Below are 24,781 nucleotides of genomic sequence, written 5' to 3' on the forward strand. Positions count from 1 at the left end.
GTTGGTTCTGAAATTTTGAGAAGTTCACAACTCAACTCTAACAGGTGTATTTTGTATAGTCATCCAATACAACGTCAGACTGTAACCACGTGTTTAGAAAAATTAAAAATGATTTGAGACAAATAAATGCGAAAAATTGGAATAAAAATAAAAAAAAATTCGAGAAGACAACTCTGCAGATTTATTTAGTACAGTTGTCTAATGCAACGCCAGACTGCAACCAAGTGTCTAAAAGCATGATATTGCTCTTGCTTTTTCCCCTGCACCCAATGATCAAGGTGTGTGAATCACCGGCTATACATGTGAAAGTTGAGAATACTGTCAATACACAAAATTTGCGAGTTTTTCGGTAGTGCATGAGCAATGTAAAACCTGGTTTATAACTTGATTAGACAGTTTTGTTAACAACTCCTCAAAAATACTTTTCTCATGAGCTACTGTGCTACCTATATTTTTTGCTTCATGTTACATCTCTAGATTATTTACGTCCAAACTAATGTACATGAAGCTTTTGCAGACCATTGGCTTTGCAACCAGCTGTCAAATCACATTAAACCAAGCATTCGACTTATCCAATCACATTAGACCAAGCATTAGACTTATCCAATCAGATTAGACCAAGCGTTAGACATCCAATCACATTAGACCAAGCATTAGACTTATCTAAACGAATTAAACCAAGCATTATACCTATACAATCATATTAGACCAAGCGTTAGACTTATCCAATCACATTAGACCAAGCATTAGACTTATCCAAATGGATTAGACCAAGCATTATACCTATCTAATCACATTAGACCAAGCATTACATTTATCTATACCCAATGGACAATACATTACATTCAATTTAACCATATAAGAAAGAGTGAATTGCAATATATGGCTAGATCAAATGTTACTAAATTAGTATAACAACATATGACCTTGACAGAAATACAACACAAAGTATGAGTGGTAGTTCAAGATCCTATAAGCAAAATCTCTCTTCACTACTCCTATTTGTCAAGATAGTATGTTCTAAAAGTAAGTGTATACAAGAAGGGTATGGCATGTTACAGACTTTTCTGCATGTCAAGCACAACTAACTACACAGCTATGTGCTATAGCAGAAAAATCAATCAAAAACCAAGAGTAGTTACTATTGGTTTTTGATTTTCAGCTCCTTTTACTTTCTCGCTCTTTTTCACTACTTTCTCATTTTCCTTCTTAACGTACTTGATTACACATTGCATTAAACCACATGGCTTCCATAAAATTCTATGAAAACCTAAATACAAAAAACTAAATTAAATTTTAAAAAGAATGAATGAATAAAGCAGTAATATTAAATAAAAACTTTATTGTTACTTTATGGTAGACAGAAAACTGAAAGTGCTGAGCAATGCGGAGGTTCAGAGATGCAGGTAGCAACACAGATATGCAGTGTAACTGCCTTAGATATACATGTAAACTAGGTTATTCTTATATAGCTTAGCTTAATTCTTATATAGTTTAGCTTATATTTGAAAATATTTTTATACTTTTTCAAAAATTTATTTTTATTTTCACAAGCTTCTTCACTTTCCTTTACAAGATTACAGTGTTTTAACAAACTCTGAAAGTGATACGTTGAAAATGTAAATGTTGAGGTGATCGGAAGTTGAGGTTTGACTTCAGATAGTAACTAGCAGTAAGTCCGGCTATGCCCAAGATATTTTTTATATTCAATCAGATTTTTCAATTTTCAATATTTCAATCAATATTTTCAATCCATTTTCAACCAGATAGCCATCAGGTGGGTGTTTAAGAGGCTGCTTCTCAGGAACCAGACAGAGTTTAAAATAAAAATAGTTTTACTAACCTGGCAGAAAGCTCGGAACATATGCTTGTGAAATTTGGATGAAATTGGAACAAAAATGTGGAAACCCATCGCGTTTACGCAGACTAACAGACAGTCAAGGACAAAATAGGATTTATTACAATGGATGATGTTGAGATGTACTGTAGAGAGAGCATCACACACATTAATAGACATCAGAGTGAAGAAAGAAGACATAGTACATGTTTTATTTGCAAAATAGAAACTTTATGCTCAGTGGAATCAGTCTATTGAATAGGTCTCACAGCTTACCTGCTTCATACACCTTTGCAGAAGTCAAAGCTAAAAGCCCAGAATTGTCCAGCAATTTCTTTGTATCCTCTCCACTTGTGACATATGGATACCAGAAAAAGCCCACAGGTTTGGATACAGTGTCATAAGATTGCAACTGCGACACAACCTACATTAAGAGTAGAGACTATGTACAAGTCCTTTAAAAATGGATTTAATGGATTCATTTTGTCAACAGCTCTAAAACAGCTCTGTAACATGACATGAAAAGTGCTAAATCACATTTCACATGTGTCACAACATATATACTACATGAAAACTGTACGTGTAGTACATTCAAATCATAATATATTAAGTTAATCCACTTTGATATATTTTCTTCTTATTCAAACCGTCACATACTGGAGTAAATGTTATTATAGGAACATATAATACTGTAAAAACCCCTAACTGAACGCCATCTCTATTTGACTGTCACTATTAAAAAAGGGTTGAAAAATCGAGCGCTATGGCGTTTAGTTAGAGGTTTTACGATATGTTTGATTCAAGCCTAGGAAGGAAAAGAAAATTTTTAGTGTAGCAGTATATATAGACAAGCATGTTTCTGTTGAATATCTATGAACAAGCATGAAGCTATGTTAGTGGTTTTAAGCATTCAAAACGTGACACTGGTAAAGCTATCCAGTGAAAATTGGCATTAAATGATGTTTGTAATATGCTGCTTGGTCGCAGCTTGACTGTAGCTTGATACACCTACAGTATACTACCTAACACTTTCCAATATACTGACACAGTAGACAGGCCTACCGTCAGTCTGTTGTGGGTGAAATACAATGGGCCTAACAGAGCAACATACTTTTATTTTCCTCAATTTGTATGAAAAACTCCTTCCCTCTTTCGGTAAGGTCCCCATATCATTAGTTTGCTTGTTTCTAAGAGTAGTATATCTGTAGTTTATCCGTTGCTAAGGGCGCCATGACCTGAGCTTGGCTGTTGCTAAGGTCACTATGACCGTTGTTTAGCTGTTGTTAAAATCATCATATCCTTTATTTAGCCGCTTCTAAGAACACCATGACTTTCGTTTAGCCATTGCTAAAACTGCTACATCATTAATTTAGCTTTGCTGGTCCTGATGAAGTCACGGAGATGTTAGCATTGCTGTCAAAATCACCTTATGTTTATCTTGGCTGTTGACAATAGAACTGTATTTAGTTTTATTGCTGCCAATGTAGTCTGTTACCTCAATTTTATTATATACTAAGTGTCCATACAGTGACAGGCGTAGAGACGCACCCAGTATGGCACTGCAAAGCCATCATGGAAGCAGCCTGTCATTGTCATTCTGTAATGATTCAGCGCCGCTGTTTGGAATCGTATTCACCGCACGATGTACCATCTTTGTGCCATGGAAACGGCCTTAGCGACCAACGGCGTTGCGCTTGCGTGGACAAATAGGTCTTGTTTGCCTGTTGGTTCAAATGCAAACATACATCTTGACATAAGGCATCACACAACCATCACTCCACTATAGCGCCTGTGGAAACAGGAGCTGCTTGTCAGCCCGATGTAGAGTTTTAGCACTGGCACACTCGGGTGTCACTACACTATCACTGTATGGAGACTTCGTAGTTACTATCATTAGTTGCTGAATCTACTTTATTAACTGATAGCCTATGAGGCACTGAGACATTGAGTCACTTGTGAAGACAGCTCAATATTTGCAGATACCTAGTTGACAGATGAGCTAATATGTGAGTGGTGAAGCCCACAGTTATTAGTAAACCAAACCTGCTCAACCATGGGGTATGTGCATATTAAAACAAGTTGAACTTTACAACTCTGTTTGCTATACGAGGCATTATTTGCTAAAATCTTGTTGTTTTGTACAATTAAAATGACTCGGGCTTAAAAAAGGTTTGGCAGAAAGTGTTTAAAAACATGTATTTTTGTAATCTGGTTTAGATTTCGCTTGATTGAAACTTTCATGATACTTGATGATCCAACAACATAGAGTGTATGTAGAGCGTATGTAGAGTGTATGTAGAGCTTATGTAGAGTGTATGTAGAGCGTATGTAGAGTGTATGCAGAGCTTAAGTAGAGCTTATGTAGAGGATTAAGAATTCGAGCAGCGGAAAAAGTTTGGTGCTGACAAACTCCTATCACTCCTAAATTTCTCTATTGGTTTCCTGCTCAAGTCAGTAGAAAAATAGGCTACAGCTTCTGCGAGTAAAGAAAAAGCTGGCTTTAGGCAAGCATAGATGCGTCTTGAAAAGTGTTTTGCTCATGAGAAAAGGAATGTACATGTACAAAGATATCTTTATCTATCTATTTATTTTAAATCTCGTTATCTCTTTATCACCTCTCGAGTGTGCGTGTGCGTGAGCATGTGTGCGAGTGTGTGTGTGAGCATGTGTGCGTGTGCATGAGCATGTGTGCGAGTGTGTGTGTGAGCATGTGTGTGAGCGTGTCTGTGAGCATATGTGCGAGCGTGTGTGTGAGCATGTGTGCGAGGGTGTGTGTGAGCATGTGTGCGAGTGTGCGTTTGTGTGTGAGCATGTGTGCGTGAGCATGTGTGCGTGTGTGTCTGTGAGCATATGTGCGAGTTTGTGTGCAAACGTGTATGTGCAAGTGTATGTCCAGTGTAAGTGTTCAGTGTCCAGTGTATGTGCAAGCGTGTGTGTGAGCGTGTGTGAGGGCATGTGTGTGTGTGTGTGTGTGTGTGTGAGCATGTGTGCGAGTGCGTGTGTGAGCATGTGTGCGAGTGTGCGTTTGTGCGTGAGCATGTGTGCGTGAGCATGTGTGCGTGTGTGTCTGTGAGCATATGTGCGAGTTTGTGTGCAAACGTGTATGTGCAAGTGTATGTCCAGTGTAAGTGTTCAGTGTCCAGTGTATGTGCAAGCGCGTGTGTGAGCGTGTGTGAGGGCATGTGTGCAAGCATGTGTGCGTCCGTGGGCGTGCGAGCATCTGCGCTCATGCTCATAGAACTGATAGGTTTTATACAATCTTACCTAACTGCATGGAAACCTGCCTACAACTAAAACATCTATGCATCAACACGCAGCTTCTGCAACTGCTGTTATTCTGTGGTGTGTCGTTACAACACACCTGTAGTAGGATGCCAGAATGATGCGTGAAAAAATTAAATAATGACTGCAATTCAATGCTGCCAAATGACATTGGATTCCGTAAGTCTCTCACAGAAACACCTCACAGGTAACAGTCAATAAGCATCTCCATACATAATTGGCAGCAATTAAACGTTGTCATGCAATCCTCTGACGCTAAAATTGTTTTCTATAAAAACAAATCCTTTTACAAATGACATGCGATGTGAATAGACTGTGGCAAAGTCTTCATCGCAGCCTTTGTATCAGAGCACAAATCAATGTTGAACAACTAGATGAGGTAAATAGCTATGCCCAAACCAACTGCGGAATAAACTGCTACGGAATAATTTTGTGAATACTTATTACATGTGGTCTTTTAGGTGCACGGGACCGTCAGTGTACTAGTGTAAAGCAATAATAGAAAGCCTCAAATTCTGCGGCGCATAGACAAACTAAAGTACACATGCCTTTGGTGTGAATTGCTTCTTATTGAATACTACTTGATGAGAATTTGATAGAAAGCTTTGCTGATATGGCAAAATATGCACGTTTCATGAAGTAGAAAGTGGTGATAGTATGGGAGTTATCTGAGCTTGTACTAATCAAATTAGACACTGCACCAATCATTAAGGATACATACGTCAGCTTGCGTGATGTCATTTCCTCCAGCCAGAAGCAGGACACTTTGGTCTACGGCCAGCAAACCAACCATAGAGCCAGAGACTGCAGTGACCTGTACATCAACACTCTCACCTGGCTGAGCACTTTCCTTGCTGTATGAGACTGCAACCTGAAAGATACAGACTTATATACAATAATATACAATACACATGACAATATCATTGATACTTACAACTGGATATATATGACAATATCATTGATACTTACAACTGGATATATATGACAATATCATTGATACTTACACCTGGATATATATGACAATATAATTAATACTTACAACTGGATATATATGACAATATCATTGATACTTACACCTAGATATATAAGAGAATATCATTGATACTGACACATGGATATATATGACAATATCATTGATACTTACACCTAGATATATAAGAGAATATCATTGATACTTACAACTGGATATATATGACAATATAATTAAAACTTACATCTGGATATATATGACATAATCATTGATACTTACACATGGATATATATGACAATATCATTGATACTTACACCTGGATATATATGACAATATAATTAATACTTACACCTGGACACACTTATCATTATATAATTAACACATAAAATTAATAATTAACTCTTCAAATAAAATATAAGAAGCATCCGCTAGCCTAGCTAAAGCTCTACTCAATAGATTTAGAATCACTTACCTTATTTCTGTCAAAAGCACCTTCTACATTGAAGTTCAAGCTGTCCACTAACAGTTCTCCATCGACAACAGCATAGGCAAGAATTCTAGCAGAAGGAGCCATCTCAGCTTGCATCCCTACACTGAACAAGCACACAGAAACCTTTGTTAAACATGACCATAACAGGCTAATTGTGATGCTCATTGATATTGAAAGGTGAGAGAAAGAAAATCAGACTAAGAATACAAAGTAAACCTGAAATTATAGCGTAACAAAAATTTGTATGAGAAAAGACTCTATAACAATCATATAAAGGCACCGCATAAACATCAATCGTCTCATCGTATAAACATCAATCGTCTCATCGCATACACATCAATCGTCTCATCGTATAAACATCGAACCTCATGAAATAGATCTAAATAACCAAACCAAAACCTGTACCTGAATGAAGACTTGGTATCAACAATGATACTTCCTGATGTTATCATGGAACCACGCGCCCATATTTGGTAGTCAATTATTTGACTAGATTTTGTGGTGGACAGTGTAAAGGTTGCCGCAGAATTAGCCTACATTACAAACAAAACAGATACAAATTGTGGTGAAACTCCTTGTTTGTAGCAACTATGAGTTATCAGCAAGTCTCATGTAGCATATTTCCTTATGATTTCACGTCTGTATATATTTGTTCCATATTTTGATACTTCATACAGTTGTTATACATTTTAACTGTAGGAACTTTGGGTTTAGTTTAACTGTTGCTATGGCCCCCATTTCTTTAGTTTGGCCTTTGCGAAGACTAATATACCGGTATCTGTACTTTAGCTGTTGCTAAGTCCACTACATGTTTAGTTTAGCAGTTGCTATGACTACCATATCTTTAGTTTAACTGTTGCTAACTGTTGTATCTGTAAAGTAGCTATTGTCAAGGACACGATATCAATAATAAAAGCACTGAAATACTGAATACTGAAAGCACAATGCAATTAACTAAGACTCTCTTACCAGAGTTACACAGGCCTCTTCAGTAAAGTTATCAAGGATTACCTTAGGTTTGAGGGTATCTAAAGACAGCTGCAGGAAATTGCTGTTCTGAGATTTGGTCTGTTTGATAATCTTGGATGCTGTCACACCGACCTTGTTATCGTACTTCGCCTGTAAAACCGGTAAAAACTAGATTTGTTTTGAGGAAAAAGCAGAACAAAGCAAAAAGTCAGCGTGTATTAGATATATATAGCTTTAAGTATAAATAAGAATGCAAAATGTTATGAAATTGCTGCTTTGCAAGTGTCTAGTGGCAGACTTCATGCCTAGACCTCACCCATCAGGTAACAGTAACAATAGTAGCCTACATATACATTTTATAAACATGTATATGTACATGTATATAAAATTACTATTTATCCTATTTTAAGACAAAGAAACAGATAAATGATATATGGTATGGCAACACTGGCTATACACTGAAGGACCGTTTCCTTATGATGGGGAGAGTACATTGTATAAATAAAGAGGAAGTACTGACATACATATACACTGAAGGACAGTTTCCTTATGATGAGAAGAGTATATTGTATAAAAGAAAGAGGAAGTACTGACATACATATACACTAAAGGACAGTTTCCTTATGATGAGGAGAGTACATTGTATAAAATAAAGAGGAAGCACTGACATACATATACACTGAAGGACAGTTTCCTTATGATGAGGAGAGCACATTGTATAAAATAAAGAGGAAGTACTGACATACATATACACTAAAGGACAGTTTCCTTATGATGAGGAGAGTACATTGTATAAAATAAAGAGGAAGTACTGACATACATATACACTGAAGGACAGTTTCCTTATGATGAGGAGAGTACATTGTATAAAATAAAGAGGAAGTACTGACATACATATACACTGAAGGACAGTTTCCTTATGATGAGGAGAGTACATTGTATAAAATAAAGAGGAAGTACTGACATACATATACACTGAAGGACAGTTTCCTTATGATGAGGAGAGTACATTGTATAAAATAAAGAGGAAGTACTGACATACATATACACTAAAGGACAGTTTCCTTATGATGAGGAGAGTACAATGTATAAAATAAAGAGGAAGTACTGACATACATATACACTAAAGGACAGTTTCCTTATGATGAGGAGAGTACATTGTATAAAATAAATAGGAAGTACTGACATACATATACACTGAAGGACAGTTTCCTTATGATGAGGAGAGTACATTGTATAAAATAAAGAGGAAGTACTGACATACATATACACTGAAGGACAGTTTCCTTATGATGAGGAGAGTACATTGTATAAAATAAAGAGGAAGTACTGACATACATATACACTAAAGGACAGTTTCCTTATGATGAGGAGAGTACATTGTATAAAATAAAGAGGAAGTACTGACATACATATACACTGAAGGACAGTTTCCTTATGATGAGGAGAGTATATTGTGTAAAATAAAGAAGAAGTACTGACATACATATATGGTGGTGCTCTCTGTGCCAGCTGGAACATCTACCAAGAGCTCAGCAAGACCATTGCTTGAAAAGTTGACAGTCACATCTTTAGAATTAGTTATGTAGTGAAGATGATGCCAGAAACCTCCAATCGAGCTATCTTCTTCACATAAAAACAAACAATAAAACATAAAGTCGCAATAAGTGTGCCCTCAAAGACTAATAGTCTAAAGTTAAAAATTTATACTGAGCAGTGGGAGCAACGCCCGTAAACTATGGTATCGTAGAATCAGAGTTTAACTAATTGCTGTAGCCTTCATCTGAAGATAAAACAGTTTTTGATGTGAATGACCAGAAGAGAGAATATGAATGTTAATAAAAAATAGGATACTTCTGTGCCAAAACACAACAGGAAACCAACATAACAGACAAAAAGAACTGAGTGATAATGGAAAGCGCAGCATAACAGAGAATGAGAATGAAGTAAATGCTACCCAGTCAACACCATTCAGACTTACTGACAACACTTTTAAAGGCAAGGTTCACACTGGCCTGCTTGGGCTGGAGCACGATTCCTCCATCCACTTGTGTTAATGACAGCTGTCAAACACAAACACGCCATTGGTTAAGACACCAGAAAGTGTACACAGCCTATGGCATACATGACATCAGGTGAGCAAGAGTATACGGCCCATGAGGCATTAATACAGTATAAGATAACGTTGATTTGCAGATACAAACAATATAGAGAGACAGTGGGTGTACACACTATGAGATAACGATGACTTGTATATATATACAAGATACGAGATATGAGAGCTGAGTGTATACACTAGGAGATAACAGTGACTTGTACATATATACAATAAAACAGGCGGTGTATACACCGTAACGACAGCGAGTGTATACACTATTGTATTATATTGTATTACAAGACAATTGTATTATCTCAAGTAGGAATAGCCTCTACATTTTCTCTTCATTCGGTCGGACAAAGTACCAGAAAAGGTAGTCCAATACCTCATTTTTACATTTGCACCAGTACCGAAAGGCACCAGTATCGTCGAATTCAATGTTTTGATGAATAGCTTATGCAACAATTAAAATGTACTACGAACTCAAAGCTAAAAGTAAACGTACATAAGCTCTGTAGGTGAGTCCAGGTTTGAATGTACTGGGTGATGATGCTAGGAACTCCAGTTTCTCAGCATAGTTGTAGATTGTTAACTCTGAAGTGTCCTTCCGTTGTATTCCTTTAAAGAGATAAAATGCAATAATGGAGACAGAACTTCGTTGCTCAAAAACATTAGTTTACATATTTAATAGCACAATTATGGAAAATGTGTCGCTGTATGTTTGCTCGTGACACATAACCGCACGTACTGTGGATAAGAAAATACAACTGGCAATGGACACTTTGCTGTACCTGTAAGTTTCTCTGTTACATTAGCAGTGATTTTCAATTTGTCACCAGTTCTAAACAGTGACATCTGATCAAGTAGCTGCTTCGTGAATAACGCTTCAACCTTTCCATCTACTAACTACAAATATAGCATAGTGTTGTATGAACAGACAGGTGTAATAGAACACGCATTCCAGTATAGCAAACAGAAGGCACAATCAGATGTTCTATCGGGGAGAGTCAAGACAAAACTTGCATGAACTAGAAATGTACAGCTTCTTCTGACTTACTGAAAGATCTTTAAGCTCGATCGATTGTCCACCATGATTATTTTTTATAGTGACTATGGCTGTTCCATCGACTCCTTTCCCAAATGTATACCTGTTACAAAGGGTCAAATCATGACATGTGAGAAAGTATCTAGCTCTGATATATGAGAAAAAGTGTCAAACCATAATATGCTGGAAAGTGTCAAACCATGAGATGGGACAAGTGTCAAACTATGACATGAGAGAGTCTCAAACTCTGACATGTGAGAAAGTGTCAAACCCTGACATGTGAGAAAGTGTCAAACCCTAACATGTGAGAAAGGGTCAAAGCCAGGTTGACTGAATGGCAGTCACACAATCTTTTACTGCGTATTTTTGTAATAGAAACAAAGCTTACTTTGCTTCTACGGTGACTTTCAGCTGTGAATCCTTCACCAACATAAAGCTTGGGGCGTCAATATTCACCTCAAACTTTGGCAGGACGTATTTAGCAACAGTTACCTTCTTTTCCACAGCTTCTCCCTTAAGCAAATTGAAAATTATTCACTAGGTATATACTTTGATCACTGATAATGTAAGCAATTTAGGCAATCACGAGTCCAAACCCTTACAAGTTTTTCAACATACAACCTGAACCATGAAAAAATATTTACTTTGAATGTGAAGTCATTTCCATCAAACACAGCTGAAATTATTAAAAAAATTATCCTTCTGCAACTAAAAGAATTACCAAAATATCAACATAATATAACTTGAGTCAATTTAAATTTAATTATCTGATGGAAATTAGAATAAGGCAAGCAGCATGTTTCTACCACTCACTCTATCATCAAAGCATTGCAGAGCTTAAATTTTCATTCACATGTCTTTAACGTAAACTAACAATAAAACATTGTACTTCATTAATGTAATTTTTATATAATTTTGGTTTTTAAATATATTTTTATTATAATTTTTTTACAGCACATTTATCATAATGCCATCCGCGATTTCTCAAATTAGTTATTGTCGTTTCATTTGAGCTCAAGAAACAACTAAACAAAACACAGTGTATCCTTATAAGAATATTTGTTATATAGGATGGTTTTGACATACGGAATAAATGCCACACCGGATTACTTTCATATGTAAAAGTTTGACTTTAGGGAAAATATAAACAAATAAAGCATTCTATACAAGAGCAAACCTAATACCTTATTTGTAACAGCTCTGATTGTCCAGTCTCCCAAAACAGGTTGGTCAGACAACTCCAAGTTAAGAGTGAGTGTACCACTTTCCAGCTTAACAGAATTCCACTGTTTGATCTTATTACCCTCAGGATCCTGGCATAAATGATAATTAGCAGGATAAACAAGCGAATATTTAAAAAATTTCGAGACAAATATAAGTTGACAAATAAGCAAGAAGTAATACATAGAACAAATGTACACTAAAACTAGATGATTTTTACTGTTCATGAAACAATGTTAAGTAATACTAACTGATTTTGTATCACTGTTGAGCAGTAAATTTTGGTTCACACTCTATCACATTATATCGGCATTAATCCCACAATACATCAGTGATAACAGTGTTCACACTATCACAAACCCATCTGCCTTTATCCAATTTGGATAATATATTGTAATAACGGTCAGTGTACTTGAGATGAATAAAATTGAATCACTTTAAGAGCTAAACTATCTCAATTAAATGAAAAATAACTCTTCGTTGAAAATAACTCTTTATTTACTAAATAATTTCGTGCCTGTTGGTACTCTTTGGATACAATTGGCTACATTGGAGAAGTCTCCAATATAATGCTCTCAATATACAATATGGCCGCTGAATTGATGAAATACTAGTCTCGCAGCAACTATCATGAAGAGAAATATAGATCAAATAATCCACGATGGCCAATCACCATCGCTGAAGTAGTGCACAGACTGCTGTGGATAAGTTTGACAGCTTGACAGCTGTCAAACAATATCCGAGGTGAGCCGACAATGTCATCAGTTTATGGTGCACATAGTTGACAAATAATTGACTAAGAGGACAACCCGTTCACACGACGGTAAAGTGTGGACCAGCCTTTAACTTCTAACTTACTTTTATCGCTATATCACACGAGCCTCTGTACGGCATCATCTTGGAATCGATGACCACCACTCGGAAATTGACTGGAAGTAAAAATAGCTTGAGTGAGTTAAGCTAGCAATAATGAGACATAATCTACTATACACGTTGAAAGGGCATCAAATTCTGATAGAAACTATGGCACCTTTGCTCAAAAGTTTATAAACGAATTCTAAAAGCTATTTGTAATGAGTTATCACAAAATAGGCTTAGTTCCACATGTATGACATAAACTGCCTCAACCGTAAAGCAGTCTAAACATTTGGTTACTTCAATAGCTCTACACTATGCATGCAGGGCTGATCATGAAATAACTCACAGAGGTAGCAGCAGGTACCTGTGGTGGCAGCAGGTACCTATGGTGGCAGTTTTGTACATCCACTACCAAACTAAACTCAATGAATGTATATTGGTTTGCCTTGTCCGATACATATTAAGTTTATACAGAGTGCAATTATAGAGAAATTAAAGATTTTAAAAGCTTGAATGGCAAACTGGTTAATATTGTCCTGGCAGACTTTAGTAGCAGCCTTTCACCTTATCATGTTGAAAGGAGTGTATCAACTAGATAATACCTGTTTATAAGTGCATCGTACTTCCGAACTGAGTAAACTAAAACGACAGTCCCAATGTAGCTACTGCAGACGACCTTAGGCTCAAGCTAACCAGATCAAGTTGTTCATCATAAATGCGCGTGTAATACCTCAAATATTGAGTGTGATGCCTGCTTAGCTCACTGGAGGCTGTACAGGTTTTTAAGAGCATTTTGGCACAAACGTCGGCTCCGCGATCTTCACTAGGGTATGTTTTAGTCCAGTGACAAGAGAACCTTTACTACTGGAGACTTGACCTTGACTACTGGAGACATGCCCAGTTACAGAGAGCAATTTAAAGTTGGATATCAATTCTTTTACTACCAGTGGACTTTTTTAAATTGAGCCCCAACTTGTTGTTTGTAGGTCAGGTGTTCTAGACCACCAGGCTACGGCTGCTCTCTGTTATACTTGTATATATATATGTATATATATATATACGGCTGTCAGGCGGAAATTGACAGTGACTTGCATCTTAGCGATGTATGTTTGGGTCAAGAGGTATGGTAGAGAAAAGGTGACCCAGTTCTCAGTATCTACCACATCCGGAACTGTCAGATTAACCTGAAGGGATGCCAGTGCAACACATCCAGTCTAACAGAGCCCGGTAGCCATTTCACTTGCCCAGTGTGTGAAGGACAGAGGTGGATTTTTAACATGCCCATGTTGTCAGTTTGGTACACGGGGCCTCCAAGTTATGGTCTAGATCCAAAAGACCCAGCAATTAAGGGTTGAAAGCTTGCTGAGAGCTTTTTGTCAGATCGGCATTAAGCAGGACTCAGACCACCAGTCAAAGGCGCTACCACTAGGCAACCCTGACACCTCTTGTATACATGTATATACATTATCCATTATTATATATTTATCATTATACATGTTTATACATTAACTAGATCAATGGCCAGCATTGCACAGGTAATAATAGTTTTTGCACAGAAAATTTAACATTAGTTGCTAAATTTGCTTGCCATTGGCTAAGCTTTTTACCCAATGAATTTGAGTAACTTAAGCTAGTAACTTGAGTTAGTTTAAATCTTTACTATAAAAGAACCTGTTTGAAGCTGTCTGAAGCCAGATTGCTTATAATCGTTATGCATCAAGCGTAAATTCAAGCATCCTAGTAGTAAACAATAGCATTTTCGCAAGTCCAGTGTAATCAGTATGATCTGTACAATTATTCAACAGCATAGCCAGGCAGACACGTAGGGTAATGGATAGTGAGACTGTCTGCAGACCTAAAGGTTTGAAGGACAAATCCAGTGTGCAACGGATCTATTATTCCTATAACTTTATTTCCATAACTAGACACAAAAACACTGGGATCTATATATGGAAAGAGCTTCCACGAATAGTCAAGTTTAGATATCTATCTGGTGAAATTTAATGAAGACTACATTTAGGAATTATAAATGGAAAATTATTTGTAAGTCCTAAATTTAATTTTGAAATATGTAATTTCAAATCCTTTTGTTTATAGTTAAGTTTAAAACTGGCTTTCAACTTTTTTGTCTGATTGAATTTTGTTCTGTGATCTAGTAAGACAATTACTAAAAAATACACCGTTAAAAACCATTGATGATGGCTCCATATGCTTGGCTAATATATTGCGTGGCTAATATATAGCGTGGCTAATATATAGCGTGGCTAATATATAGCGTGGCTAATATATAGCGTGGCTAATATATAGCGTGGCTAATATATAGCGTGGCTAATATATAGCATGGCTAATATATAGCGTGGCTAATATATAGCGTGGTTAATATATAGCGTGGCTAATATATAGCGTGGCTAATATGTAGCGTGGCTAATATGTAGCGTGGCTAATATATGGCGTGGCTAATATGTAGCGTGGCTAATATGTAGCGTGGCTAATATATGGCATGGCTAATATATAGCGTGGTCAATATATAGCGTGGCCAATATATAGCGTGGCCAATATATAGCGTGCCCAATATATAGCGTGGCCAATATATAGCGTGGCTAATATATAGCGTGGCTAATATATAGCGTGGCCAATATATAGCGTGGTCAATATATAACGTGGCCAATATATAGCGTGGCTAATATATGGCGTGGCTAATATATGGCGTGGCTAATATATGGCGTGGCTAATATATGGCGTGGCAAATATATAGCGTGGCTAATATATAGTGTGGTTAATATATAGCGTGGCTAATATATAGCGTGGCTAATATATAGCGTGGCTAATATGTAGCGTGGCTAATATATAGCGTGGCTAATATATAGCGTGGCTAATACATAGCGTGGCTAATATATAGCGTGGCTAATATATAGCGTGGCTAATATATAGCGCGACCAATATATAGCGTGGCCAATATATAGCGTGGCTAATATATAGCGTGGCTAATATATAGCGTGGCTAATATATAGCGTGGCTAATATATAGCGTGGCTAATATATAGCGTGGCTAATATGTAGCGTGGCTAGTATATAGCGTGGCTAATATATAGCGTGGCTAATATATAGCGTGGCTAATATATAGCGTGGCTAATATATAGCGCGACCAATATATAGCGTGGCCAATATATAGCGTGGCTAATATATAGCGTGGCTAATATATAGCGTGGCTAATATATAGCGTGGCTAATATATAACGTGGCTAATATATAGCGTGGCTAATATATAGCGTGGCTAATATATAGCGTGGCTAATATATAGCGTGGCTAATATATAGCGTGGCTAATATATAGCGTGGCCAATATATAGCGTGGCTAATATATAGCGTGGCTAATATATAGCGTAGCTAATATATAGCGTGGCTAATATATAGCGTAGCTAATATATATCGTGGCTAATATATAGCGAGGCTAATATATATCGTGGCTAATATATAGCGTGGCTAATATATAGCGTGGCTAATATATATCGCGGCTAATATATAGCGTGGCTAATATATAGCGTGGCCAATATTTAGCGTGGCTAATATATAGCGTGGCTAATATATAGCGTGGCCAATATTTAGCGTGGCTAATATATAGCGTGGCTAATATATAGCGTGGCCAATATATAGCGTGGCTAATATATAGCGTGGCTAATATATAGCGTAGCTAATATATAGCGTGGCTAATATATAGCGTAGCTAATATATATCGTGGCTAATATATAGCGAGGCTAATATATATCGTGGCTAATATATAGCGTGGCTAATATATAGCGTGGCTAATATATATCGCGGCTAATATATAGCGTGGCTAATATATAGCGTGGCCAATATTTAGCGTGGCTAATATATAGCGTGGCTAATATATAGCGTGGCCAATATTTAGCGTGGCTAATATATAGCGTGGCTAATATATAGCGTGGCTAATATATAGCGTGGCTAATATATAGCGTGGCTAATATATAGCGAGGCTAATATATAGCGTGGCTAATATATAGCGTAGCTAATATATAGCGTGGCTAATATATAGGGTGGCTAATATATAGCGTGGCCAATATTTAGCGTGGCTAATATATAGCGTGGCTAATATATAGCGTGGCTAATATATAGGGTGGCTAATATATAGCGTGGCCAATATTTAGCGTGGCTAATATATAGCGTGGCCAATATTTAGCGTGGCTAATATATAGCGTGGCTAATATATAGCGTGGCCAATATTTAGCGTGGCTAATATATAGCGTGGCTAATATATAGCGTGGCTAATATATAGCGTGGCTAATATATAGCGTGGCTAATATATAGCGTGGCTAATATATAGCGTGGCTAATATGTAGCGTGGCTAATATATAGCGTGGCTAATATATAGCGTGGCTAATATATAGCGTAGCTAATATATAGCGTGGCTAATATATAGCGTGGCTAATATATAGCGTGGCTAATATATAGCGTGGCTAATATATAGCGTGGCTAATATATAGCGTGGCTAATATATAGCGTGGCTAATATATAGCGTGACTAATATATAGCGTGGCTAATATATAGCGTAGCTAATATATAGCGAGGCTAATATATAGCGTGGCTAATATATAGCGTAGCTAATATATATCGTGGCTAATATATAGCGAGGCTAATATATATCGTGGCTAATATATAGCGTGGCTAATATATAGCGTGGCTAATATATATCGCGGCTAATATATAGCGTGGCTAATATATAGCGTGGCCAATATTTAGCGTGGCTAATATATAGCGTGGCTAATATATAGCGTGGCCAATATTTAGCGTGGCTAATATATAGCGTGGCTAATATATAGCGTGGCCAATATATAGCGTGGCTAATATATAGCGTGGCTAATATATAGCGTAGCTAATATATAGCGTGGCTAATATATAGCGTAGCTAATATATATCGTGGCTAATATATAGCGAGGCTAATATATATCGTGGCTAATATATAGCGTGGCTAATATATAGCGTGGCTAATATATATCGCGGCTAATATATAGCGTGGCTAATATATAGCGTGGCCAATATTTAGCGTGGCTAATATATAGCGTGGCTAATATATAGCGTGGCCAATATTTAGCGTGGCTAATATATAGCGTGGCTAATATATAGCGTGGCTAATATATAGCGTGGCTAATATATAGCGTGGCTAATATATAGCGAGGCTAATATATAGCGTGGCTAATATATAGCGTAGCTAATATATAGCGTGGCTAATATATAGGGTGGCTAATATATAGCGTGGCCAATATTTAGCGTGGCTAATATATAGCGTGGCTAATATATAGCGTGGCTAATATATAGGGTGGCTAATATATAGCGTGGCCAATATTTAGCGTGGCTAATATATAGCGTGGCCAATATTTAGCGTGGCTAATATATAGCGTGGCTAATATATAGCGTGGCCAATATTTAGCGTGGCTAATATATAGCGTGGCTAATATATAGCGTGGCTAATATATAGCGTGGCTAATATATAGCGTGGCTAATATATAGCGTGGCTAATATATAGCGTGGCTAATATGTAGCGTGGCTAATATATAGCGTGGCTAATATATAGCGTGGCTAATATATAGCGTAGCTAATATATAGCGTGGCTAATATATAGCGTGGCTAATATATAGCGTGGCTAATATATAGCGTGGCTAATATATAGCGTGGCTAATATATAGCGTGGCTAATATATAGCGTGGCTAATATATAGCGTGACTAATATATAGCGTGGCTAATATATAGCGTAGCTAATATATAGCGAGGCTAATATATAGCGTGGCTAATATATAGCGTGGCTAATATATAGCGTAGCTAATATATAGCGAGGCTAATATATAGCGTGGCTAATATATAGCGTGGCTAATATATAGCGTGACTAATATATAGCGTGGCTAATATATAGCGTGGCTAATATATAGCGTGACTAATATATAGCGTGGCTAATATATAGCGTGGCTAATATATAGCGAGGCTAATATATAGCGTGGCTAATATATAGCATGGCTAATATATATCGTGGCTAATATATATCGCGGCTAATATACATCGCGGCTAATATATAACCTTCACTTGTCGATAACTAAAACCTCTTATCACAACTCTCAGACATATTCATTTAATGTGCTATTGATTAGCTAGTAAGCAAACTAACGTGTAAAAATATAAAATATTTGCTATTTCACAGAAAATGTCAATTATTAAATTAAAGATAAACAATGTAAAAATATAAAGTGAAAACCTAAATTTTCTTATAAAAACCAAATTACCAAAGTGGTATGGTAATTGGTGCTTTACCTTAGAGAGGTTTGCTGATAAATTGAGTGAGAGAGATATTCGCCATAACTTACACTTACTCACACCAGATGTACAATTCAATTCATTTAACACTTTTTGCTATTTTTACATATAGTGCTTTAATTTTTACCATCTTTTTACTTCATCTTACAAAACTAACGTTTTGAAAGAATAGCTCAAATTTTGTGCCGCATGAAGAGGTGATCGAAAACAAGATTGGACTGTATTCCTTGGTCAAATTCACCTCAAGTGAAGGATTGTTAGTGCTTGCAGCCAAAAAATGGTGATTGCAGTCTGAATTAAAAATTTTGAAGCACCTGTTTTTTATCAACAGAGGGATAATTTCAGGTGATCAGCAAGGCAAAAAGAACTTGATGGCATTAACAATATCTTTTAACTATATTTCAAATCAGTCACCATAGAGCTAAGAAATATTTAGCACCTCTGGGACTATATTCATACTCTATATGTAGAGTCTGCTTATAGGCTACATATTTCATATACCTGGGCTACATAATTCTTATATTTTTTGTCCCTGCACCCTCCACTTCATGAGGAAATTGGCTGGTTTTCATATACATTCTGCTAACCGTTAACTTGCAATCTTATGTTGTAGCTAGTTGAATACCCATTTTATTACCTGTTGCACGGGTAATAAAAAAGTTTTGGCATGGAAATTTTATTTTTAATTGGCTAAATTTTATTACCCAATGAATTTGAGTAACTTAAGCTAGTAACTTAAGCTAGTCTAAAGTCAGTTCCTCTGAAGCCAGTGTTAGGAAAAAAGTTTATGATCTTCAAGCGTGCTGTTTAAATCAATCGGCATTAAACAGTGACAGGGGCAATAAGAATGATGGGCACAATTATTCCATAATATGGCCAGTTGGACGCGTAGTGTAATGAAGAGTATGTCTGCTTGCAGAACTAGAGGTTCCGAGTTCATTTTTAATGCAAAGTGGATTTTTCATTTCTATAACTTTATCGCTCTAACTGAACACACAAGGGACAAACACTGAGACATATATATATACATTATACATATTATCCCACGACCAAACAAGAGTGAAACGATTGATTGGGAGAATTATGATAAATGCACATGTGCACACAACTCCCGAAAAATTATCCGTTAACGGCCGTCACCAAACCCTTGCAACGAAATCCTATCAACAAATTTAACTATTTTTCAGTAAAGTCGTTTAAGTATAATAATGATACAAAACGCATATAAACCTATTTCAATATGTTACCAAGCCTTTGAAAGGTTGACGCAAATTCCTGAAACTAACCCATCTGATCGGATTATACATATATAGACAGATTTATTATGACGAAAATCGTCACAAAACGCTTGAAAAGCTTCGTTTAATAAAAGTTAAGACCGGAAATTGAAACGCCGAGCGACAGAGAATAGAACGATAAAGTTTTGCCACAAGTCGCCACAAAACGCTTGAACACCTTGGTTTATTAATAGTTTCGATCGACCTACGAAACGCCAGTCAAGCCGTGCGACAGATAGTAGAAATGTTTACTGTGTACTGTTTGTCTACTGTTTGAGGCGTAGACCGATTTACAGGTACGAAAATGTGGTACACAGTTTATCAGCCTACGTTTTTGTCCAATTACCGAAGGTTTTTCAAATTATCTAGAACATCAGCCAGATTTCTTTACATCTTATCTACAAGGTAGGGCGTTACTACAACGCCCTTTTATGACAAGAATATTTCTTTATTTCACTCCAGTTTGCATAAAACTTCCAGACGCGTAAATGCCAACGCTTGCTCTCTCTTACATATCGCTGTCAAAACCATTCTACATTCATCACAACACAACCAACTTTCAAACTGTATATTACACATCAGTTTGTCGTTTAACGTTTAATATTGTATTTCAGAGATATAATAAACATATTTCTTTATTGTTGGCATTGTTGTTGTTAGTTAAATTACGTACAGTAGGTTAGGTCTACAGCTTGAATTAATGTTTATTTTATTATTGTAAAACATAAGTTTGAGATAGTTAAATATTTATTTTATTAATATTTATTTCTGTTACATATCGCTGTCAAAACCGTTCTACATTCAACACTGTTATAGCTGAAAATCATGTTTTTGAAATAGCTGTATATTAGCAATGTTCCTACAAACGTAAATGTCAAGAGATTAGTTAATAGATAGGAAACTTAGCAGTTACAATACATTCCTACAGCATATATTATCTCCCACTAACGGAAACAAGTATGCATCAACAACCATTGTTTACATGCTGCATACGTGTACAATATTCTTACCATTTGATTGTGGAGTTGGGAATTACTTACTCAGTCCATATAACAGTGCAATAATAGGAACACTATAGCAACACTATAGTGTTGCTATAGTGTTCCTACTATAGCAACACTATAGTAGGAACACAACTCCTATTCAGTCTATCCATTTATATAGAAGTAGCTTTATAGTTATATTCATTACATGTCTAGCAACTAAGGAAGCAACATCATTTATTTGTATACTAATAGTTGATCGATCAACATGTATATTATATCATAATATCTTACGTCTAGACTGCTAATCTAACCCCAACCCAGTCTTTAGAGGGTTGGTTGGAGGTGTACGTACAGTAGTGTATACATGAGGCATCGTTACATGAACTATAGCATTGGATTAGCCTTGTTGTAGAACCGTAACCTGACCATCACTAGACTACCTCCCACCTATCGGCATCGACACTCACATAGACGGTGAATAACATTATAGCATCAGCTAACCAGAGTCCTCTGCACCTAACGACAAACACAACTGAAGTGAAGACTATCCATATATAAGGAGATTTGGACTCATACTAATACTGAAGGTAGATAGCTCATTTACAACAAAATAAGCTACAACAACACAACCAACTTTCAAACTGTATATTACAATATATTTTACTTTTAACATTGCATTTCAGATATATAATAAACATATTTGATTATTGCTGTTGTTAGTTTAATTACTTACAGTAATTTAGGTCTACAGCTTGAATTAATATTTATTTTAACCAACAAACTACTTTCAAATTGTATATTACACGGCAGCTTGCCATTTACTTTTAATATTGCATTTCAATATAATAAGAGATATAATAAACATATATCATTATTGCTGTTGTTATTTAAATTATGTACAGTAGTTAAGGTCTACAGCTTGAATTAATATTTATTTTATTATTGTAAAACATAAGTTTTAGATAGTTAATTATTTATTTTATTAATATTTATTTCTGTCACATTTCTGTTATTTCTGTTGCGCCTTTTTAGAGTCGTGCTCCCTCAAATTTATTTTATATCATCTCAAACAAGTCTCATTTACATTATACTCTGTCAATTCCTGCTGAGAACTACTTTTTCGACAACTAACAGTACCCTTTCTTTTTTCCATTACTACTTTGGTCGTGGGCTGTATGACAGTGGAATTTCTAGTGTATATAATATATATATAATTATATATATAATATATATATTATATATATAATATATATATAATATATTGTCGGTTCAAGTATTATGTTGTTATATTATAACAACATAATACTTTAACAGACTGAGTGTTAATAAATGAAATTTTAATAATTATAAATTTTAATAAATTTTATCCGAAAGTATCAGTATTTTTCTATCATTTGCAATTGTTTTTGATGTTTGAGGTGATCTGACTGCCAGGATGTTTCAAGATTAAAATCAAAAAAATTTGATCGTGGGTAAAATGTTCACATCAAGCGAAAGTGCGATTATGATGTCTATAGTTGCAAAAAGACTGACAGAATAGAAACGTGTAACACTAACTTAAACGTAATAATCGATATCAACAACAGCCACGAGTGACATCATTTCAGTGGCACACACTTCTTCTGAGCATTTCAGTCGTGATCAAGTTTTGTCGATTCTAATCTTGACACATCCTGCAGTCAGATCGCGTCAATAATCGCTAATCGTAAAAAAATACCGACACTTTATTATAATAATCTGCGAAGATTTTGCATAAATTCATCTTATATATAAATCTCAAAGTTGGTTAGTTGGTTTGTCAAACTATAGCTATTAAAATTTAAGAATGAAATATCCTTTTGATGCTGGATTAGATCTCGTAACCTCCCATTCTTCAAACAACATGCTAAACCTTTGAGCTAAGCGAAACACATGGAGATCATAGGGCGATATGAGTGGTTATCTAAATTAAAATACGTATATCATTAGGTTACAGTGCAACGTCACAACAGATTGCCCTCACGGCTCTAATTAGTCACTATCTTGCTCAAATTAGCCCTGGGAAATGTGCCGGGCTAATGGCAAGTGGCATGCAAGCAACTACATCATCTGGCATTGTTATATAGGTTGTTTTTTTAATACCAACATTCCGCTAGTCTTTAAACATAAGTGAAATTGTCTGCTTTAATTCCGCTGAAGCTAATCTTTGATGATAGCTGGTCAGTTAGCTAACATCCGTAAGAATAAGCAATTAAGTCATGCAGTGGGATGTCTTATCTTTGCTTTTAAATCAACCACAAGTTATGTGTTGTCAAGCAATATATTTACTGATTTCCTAGTGGTCCGGTTGGTTATTCGATAAAGCAAACTTGCCAAACTTAAGATTGAATTCACCAAGGTGACAGCGATAAGGAGTCTGACAAGTAACAGATTAATGATTGAATCAACATTTCTTGAGTCTTGTGAACCCAAATCTTGACCTGTTTACCCAGCAGGTGGGCTATAATCAGACCCAAGGTGATAGTTATCGATAAGACAGTTTGCAAAGCATCAGTTGTGGTAAAAGAAATGGAGGGTTCTGTAATTACAGCCTATGATTGCTGGTCAATGGCTAACAGTACAGCTATGAAAACCAACCAATTCCCTTCCTAAGGTCACCCAGTGGCGTATATAGCAAGTAGAAAGTGCAGAGTCAAAATTAGTGTAAAAGATCAAATAAGAAATACATAGCCCAGGTATATGAAATATGTAGCCTATAAACAGACCCTACATAGAGTATGAACATAGTCTCAGAGGTGGTAAATATTACCTAGCTCTATGGTGACTGATTTGAAATATAGCTACAAAATGTTGTTATGCCATCAATTTCCTCTCGCCTTGCTGATCACCTAAAATTATCCCTCTGTTGATGGAAAAACAGGTGCTTCAAAATTCTTAATTTAGACTTTGCAATCACCATTTTTTGACTGCAAATGCTAACAATCCTTCACTTGAGATGAATTTGACAAAGGAATACAGTCAAATAATGTTTTCGATCACCTTTACATGCGGCACAAAATTTGAGCTAATCTTTCAAAACGTTAGTCTTGTAAGATAAAGTGAAAGAGCTGGTAAAAATTAAAACACTATATGTAAAAATAATTTTAAAAAAATGTCAAATGGATTGAAACTACTTGTGCATCTGGTGTGATTAAAAGTTATAGCAAACATCAATTTATACTCACTCAATTTATTAACGAACTTATCCAAGGTAAAGTACTAATTACCATTTCATTTTATTAATTTGGTTTTTGTAAGACAATTTAGGATTTCACTTCATATTTTTAAAATTATGATATATTAAATTTTATTTTAATGCTGCATGTAATCACTTGAAGCTTTTATTATTATTGCTTAGGCTCGAGAACAAACACAACAAAATAGTGCGCAACATATTTTTACAAAGTTTAAA

The 24,781-nt window shown here is 35.9% G+C and overlaps 1 protein-coding gene across 1 annotated transcript in view; it reads right to left on the minus strand.

The window, feature by feature from the left end:
• Positions 1-24,781, minus strand: part of LOC137406842 (CD109 antigen-like) — a 36,176-nt gene that overhangs the window by 10,420 nt on the left and 975 nt on the right. The window contains exons 4-15 of the mRNA XM_068093451.1: positions 12,771-12,841; positions 11,876-12,004; positions 11,080-11,204; positions 10,704-10,794; positions 10,438-10,552; positions 10,130-10,264; positions 9,035-9,174; positions 7,591-7,698; positions 6,985-7,112; positions 6,562-6,682; positions 5,841-5,990; positions 2,114-2,261 (exon numbers count right to left, since the gene is read on the minus strand). Coding sequence (XP_067949552.1) covers positions 2,114-2,261; positions 5,841-5,990; positions 6,562-6,682; positions 6,985-7,112; positions 7,591-7,698; positions 9,035-9,174; positions 10,130-10,264; positions 10,438-10,552; positions 10,704-10,794; positions 11,080-11,204; positions 11,876-12,004; positions 12,771-12,841 — 1,461 coding nt within the window. The remainder of the gene's footprint in view (positions 1-2,113; positions 2,262-5,840; positions 5,991-6,561; positions 6,683-6,984; positions 7,113-7,590; positions 7,699-9,034; positions 9,175-10,129; positions 10,265-10,437; positions 10,553-10,703; positions 10,795-11,079; positions 11,205-11,875; positions 12,005-12,770; positions 12,842-24,781) is intronic.

Source organism: Watersipora subatra, chromosome 10 (assembly GCF_963576615.1).
Source record: "Watersipora subatra chromosome 10, tzWatSuba1.1, whole genome shotgun sequence".
NCBI lineage: Eukaryota > Metazoa > Bryozoa > Gymnolaemata > Cheilostomatida > Watersiporidae > Watersipora > Watersipora subatra.